The following is a 5882-nucleotide window of genomic DNA, read 5'->3' on the forward strand; positions in this document are numbered from 1 at the left end:
GAAAAGAAAGATGTATGATTTTTTTTTTTTTTTTTTTGAGACAGAGTCTAACTATGTATCCCAGGCCACCATCAAGCTGAGATCCTCCTGCTTCTGCCTTCCAAGGGCTAGGATTACAGCATTATTATCACCTCGCTTGGCTGGGGCTTTTAAAGTACATTTTTAGGCTGAGGATATAGCTCAGGGATCAACAGCTTGCCTAGCATTTGTGAAACTCTGGACTTGATTTCCAGCACTGCAAAAATTAAAAATACAACTTATTTATATGAACCACATTTCAAGTGCTCAGCAGCCCAATCTGGCCAGTGGCTACAGTGCTGGACAGTGTAGACCGCCCTTAGAATTCACCTCCAAGAGAACTTCTCATAAAAGACCATGGCTAGCTGGTCATGGTGGCACACTTCTGAGACCCTAGCACTTGTGAAGCTGATGCAGGAGGATCACATGTTTGATGGCAGCCTCCACTACACAGTCAGACTGTGTCTCAAAGGACACAAAAGTCACAAACTTTAGCTTGACACTTACTGACTCCTTGATCTTCAACGAGCTTTTGCAGGGTCCTCCCACAGCAGCTGTGTGATAAGGCTGCAGCACACCTCCCATCTTTCAAATCAAATTCATATGTGCGCAGTTCATAATCTTCACTGACTGCAAGCAGCGTGGGCTTGTCTGTGGATGTGCTGCTGTTACAAGAATCCTCCCATACGAAGCTAAGGAAAAAAGCCTAGATTTATTATATTTCTACACCCACAATCCCATTTACCACAATTGTGGGGATCAAAGGGCAGAAGAAGGAGAGCTTGGTTCACTCGACGACAGCACCAATTCTGCAGCCCAGCGCAGCAGAATGACAGCACCAATTCTGCAGCCCAGCGCAGCAGAATGACGACAGCACCAATTCTGCAGCCCAGCGCAGCAGAACAAGAACTACGTCAGGGCTCTTTCTTCTCACTTCTCCCCACTTTGCCCCCTACACTATCTAAGAGTGGGAGATGAAGTGAGCACAGAGCAAGAAACCATTTCCTCATTCCTTCAGCTTTTAAAGAGCCTTTTAAAATCCATTTACTCTTTTACTTTAAGCATCAACTGATATTTGTAAACTGACATTTTAAAGAGATTGTCATCATGAAGGATAAATACCAACAATCAATCTTTTTTTTTTTTTTTTTGAGACAGGGTCTCTTTATGTAGCCCTGGCTGTCTTAGTATTTGCTATGTAGACCAGGCTAGCCTCGAACTCACAGAAATCTGCCTGCCTCTGCCTCCTGAGTGTTAGGATTAAAAGTGTGTGCCACCATGCCCAGCTGTAAATTTCTTACTTATAAATGTATTACTTATCACAATTAATGAAATGGCCTTATAGAGCTGGCGAGATGGCTCAGTGGTTGAGAACACTTGCTCACAACCATCAGCAACTCCAGTTCCAGGGAATCCGATGCCCTTTTGTGGCTTCTGCAGGCACCAGGCACATGCAGGTAAACACCTGACACATAAAATAAATAGATGTTTTAAATGGGCTTTGGCTGAGTAGAACTATTTCAGATTTTAAAAAGTGATTCTCTATATCCACAGTCTTTGAATACTCCAGAATATTATGGTATAGAACAACCCTGCCCAATAAAACTTTGTGATAATAGAAATGTTATTTCTATTTCAGTGCTACTCAAGACAGCCAACAACCAGTAGGCAGATATGGCTACAAAGCACTTCAACCATGGGCATTGCAACCAAGGAACTGGATTTTAAAGTTCATTTTAACAGCCACATGTGGCTAACAACTATCACACTAGACAGCGCAGTTACCAGTACGGGCTAACAAGAAGGGAGAGAGACCAACTATAGTAAATTACATTTAAAATAAATGAAAGGGGCAGGAAAGGTGGCTCGGGGGTTAAGGAGCTGGCTCCACAAGCTTGAGAACGGCAGTCTGGACACTCAGAACCCACAGAAAAGCCAGTCAGGCATGGTAGCGGGGCCACCTGTAATACCAGCACTCAGAAGGAAGAAACAAGAGATCCTGGGGACAAGCTAGCTACTTAGACCAGTCAGACACTATGAGCTCCTGTTTTAGACAGATGCTGCCTCCAGAAATGAAGTAGGGGGCCAGCAATGGCTCAGCAGGGAAAGGCACCTCCATGCAAGCCTGGCAACCCGAGTTGGATCCCTGAAATTCACTTGAAGGTAGACACAGAGAACCAACTCCACAGAGCTGTTTTCTGACCCCTACAATTTGTGCTGAACTATAGGTTTGTGAGCACATGCACACATACCCAAAGACTAATCATAAATTAAAAATTATTGTGGATAGCAATCTATGAAGATACCCAATATCAATGTTAGGCCTCCACCTGTGCACATGCACACATTCACATATATGTAAAAATAAACCAAAAAGGACCCAAGCCAGGCAGAGCAACATGTATCTGTTAGCTACTCAGAAGGCTGAGGAAGGAGGGTCTCTTGAGCCCAGGAATTGGACAGCCTAAGTGACATAGCAAGACTCTATCACTAATACGAACGAGCCAGATGTGGCGGCTCAACAATAATCATTCTTCAGTGGCTGAGACAGCAAGATTTAGAGTTTGAGGCCAGCCTGGGCTACAGAGAAAGACCTTATCTCAAAACCAGTCAATAGGACCCAACTCTGAAAACAATGCAGTTGAAAGAGATGAGGCTACCACTCTCATAGTTTCAACTTCTTTTAAAAACTTTGTTTTTCGACAGTAGTGAGTTTCATATTAAATGGGGTGGCTATTAGGTCCTTATTAGAAAGACTTGGACAGTGGTGGTGCACGCCTTTAATCCCAGTACTTGGGAGGTAGAGGCAGTCATATCTCCGTGGGTTTGAGGTCAGCCTGGTCAGAGGGAGTTCCAGGACAGCCAGGGTTACAAAGTGAAACCCTGTCTTGAAACACTCCTCCCCCTGCCCCCCAGAAAAGACTGACAGTTCATATTCTGTCTTTTATATAACAGGAATTATTTTTTTTCACAAACACCTAATTTTTGTTTACACTGAATATTTGGGAAATAACCTAAATATCAATCCTGGAAAGGTTAAACAAAATAAAATATTTAAAGGTACTGTGCTATCCCAAAGGGAGAACACTATGCTATCCCATTAAGATCATTAGCACATGGACAATACTACCACATAGAAAGGAAATTTGATGAAAAGAATATACGATATACAACAACCTATTCAATATAAAACAGACCTATATACCAAATGTGCTAGTGCAGTAATGTTTACCTGTAATCCCACTACTGAAAAGATCTGAAGAAGAGGATCAAGAGTTGGAAGCCAGCCAGGAGAACCAGTCTCAAAGAAAGAGAGAGAGAGAGAGAGAGAGAGAGAGAGAGAGAGAGAGAGAGAGAGCGCCCAGTGGATAAGAGCAGCTGCTGCTTTTCCTGAGGACCCATGGTCAGATCCCAGCACCCACATTGGGTAGTTCATAACTGCCTGTAACTCCAATTCCAGAGGCTCTGACACCCTCTTCTTGCCTCCACAAGCACTCACACACGTGGCACACGCAGACACACACACACACACACACACACACACACACACACAAATAAATCTTTAAAAGACAAATAAAAAATGAAAACCTATATACTTTGTGAAAAGGAGGGCGCAAACTCTAACTTCTAAAACACTGTCCTTGTTTTTACTCTATACACGTTTGAACAGAATAAAAATTCAGTTCAATTAGAACATTTAAAAGGGGCTGGGGAGAGAGCTCAGAGGGAAAGCCTGAGGTCTGACTCAGCATCCACACCCAAAGCTGAGCACGTGGCTCGCACCTCTAATCCCAGTACTGAGAGGTGGAGACAGGAGGCCTGCTGGCTTGAGAGGGTGTAGCCAATTCAGCCCATCCATGAGCTCCAGGTGCAGTGAGAGACTCTGTCTCAAAACATAAGTGACACAGAGGAGACACCTATGTTGATCCCCAGCCCTCACATATGTAAGCACAGGTACTCACACACACAGCAGACACGTGAACACTCGCCCAGAGGAATGAGGGAAATCTGGGCATGCTGATGCACACTTAGAATTCCAGCCCTGGAGAGTGGAGTAGGATTAATCCACAGCCATCCTTGGTTCAAGGTCAGCCTGAGCATCACGAGACCTCGTCAGATAAGGCTCATCTCAAGGGGGGTGGTTAAAATACTTGCTGATTTAGCAAACTAGTCTTGTGTATACAGAGCTGTTACAGAACTTCGAGATTCCAAAGTGATACCTCTTGGCTATGCAGTTTCATACAGACTGGTTCTAAAATACTTCCCATTTTTAAAAAGGTCATCATGTACTCAGGGTACTCCCTAAACTTATGTAAACTGTCCACCCTGAACCAAGATTTATGAAAGTGGAAAGTAGTACGTTATTGTAATTATCCATCTTCTCTAATCCACGGGAGCCTCATGTCTAAGACCGAGCTGACATGCCAGGCATGGAGATAGAGCCTACTGTACCCTCGGCCCAGCCCTAGGAAGGGTAAGTCAGGAGGACTGTGAATTGCAAGCCAGCCATCTAGAGATTGCGATTCAAATATGGAAAAAGGACTGAGATAGTTCAGTGACCCCTGGGCACTTGCATCGGGTGGACAAGTTTCAAGAGAAGCGGGGGGTGGGGGGAGCTATGTTTGCAAGAAAACATTATTTCGGTAACAAAAATGAATATTTGAAATGAGTTAGAAATAAGCCTCATCTGGCATCTTTAACCAAAGTCAGGTGTGGTAGCTTAGGCAGAGGCAGGCGGATCTCTGTAGGTTCCAGCCCAGCGCTATCAAGTTCTAGGGCTACCAGGGCTACATAGTAAAGAGGAGGCGGCGGAGAAGACAGGCTTAGGAGTCCTTTCTGTAACCATCTGTTTTAAGTGAAAGAAACAGCACCTGGGCTGGGACCCATCCAGGGTTCGCAGAGGCTATCGAGGAGCGGGCTATCTTCTCTGCCCGCCCAGGAAGTGAGGGAGGAAGATGCTACAAAGTGAGCACATCACCTCGGGATGGGAAAGGTTCCGAGAGGAGTGGGGCTCAGTCCTGAGGTGTTTCCCCGCTGTCACCCCCTCCCACCCACCCACGCTGAGAGGAGCACACAGGCTTCCCCTCAGGAGCGGCCGGAGCAGCTCCAGTTTCAGACTCCTCCCACACTCCGCAGCTGTCCCGCCGCACTTACTGCCCAAAGGGGCCTTGGAGGCAGCAGCTGCTTCCACCCCTACTGCCCGGCGCCAAGGAGAGCACTTGGAGACTGCCCGCAGCCGTCAGGCTCCCCAGGGCCTCCTGCCCTCGGTGCAGCTGCGCCCGCGATCCCAGCTGTGCCGTCTCCTCGGCGGGGATCTGCACCAGCAGCATAGGTAGAACCCGCTCCATGGCCCCGGCACAGCCGGGGGAGGCAGCACTTCCGGGCCCGGGCTTGGCAGCCATCTTGGCTCCGGCATTCCTTCCGGTAGAGGCGCCCGCGTGCGTCACGGACATGCGCAGTGTTTTGTACCTTGTGACGGTCATCTGAACTGCGAGGCGGTCCTTCGCTGGTAATCTTCTTAGCTTGGGGTGGGGGTGGGTCTAAGCAGACTCTTGCGAAACCACACCTACCCTCACTGGGCTCGAGTCGATAAACCTGAAGTCCTTTCCATTGCTTCTGCTGTGCTTGTTACCAAAGCTCTCTGAGGCTGATGCCTGTTCATTAAAACCTAGGCTCTGGCCTCTCTCTCTTCGCTTTTTGTGCCATTGTTTTGTGCCATTGTTTGGTCCAACAGTAGGACAGTTTTCTTGGTAGTAAGGACTCTTTAATAGTATAGAACCATTAAAGAACACTATCCCCATTAAACAACAAAAAACAAAACAACAAAAAACCCAGGGCCACAAAACAGATTCCCCCACCCCCAC

The 5882-nt window shown here is 46.6% G+C and overlaps 1 protein-coding gene across 1 annotated transcript in view; it reads right to left on the bottom strand.

Moving 5' to 3' along the window:
* The window catches only part of Spg11 (SPG11 vesicle trafficking associated, spatacsin), a 68062-nt gene extending 62631 nt beyond the window's left edge, over window positions 1-5431 (bottom strand). The window contains exons 1-2 of the mRNA XM_059258933.1: window positions 5173-5431; window positions 526-710 (exon numbers count right to left, since the gene is read on the bottom strand). Coding sequence (XP_059114916.1) covers window positions 526-710; window positions 5173-5420 — 433 coding nt within the window. The 5' untranslated portion in view covers window positions 5421-5431. The remainder of the gene's footprint in view (window positions 1-525; window positions 711-5172) is intronic.
* Between the last annotated feature and the right edge of the window lie 451 nt (window positions 5432-5882).

Source organism: Peromyscus eremicus, chromosome 4, assembly GCF_949786415.1.
Source record: "Peromyscus eremicus chromosome 4, PerEre_H2_v1, whole genome shotgun sequence".
Classification (NCBI taxonomy): Eukaryota; Metazoa; Chordata; class Mammalia; order Rodentia; family Cricetidae; genus Peromyscus; species Peromyscus eremicus.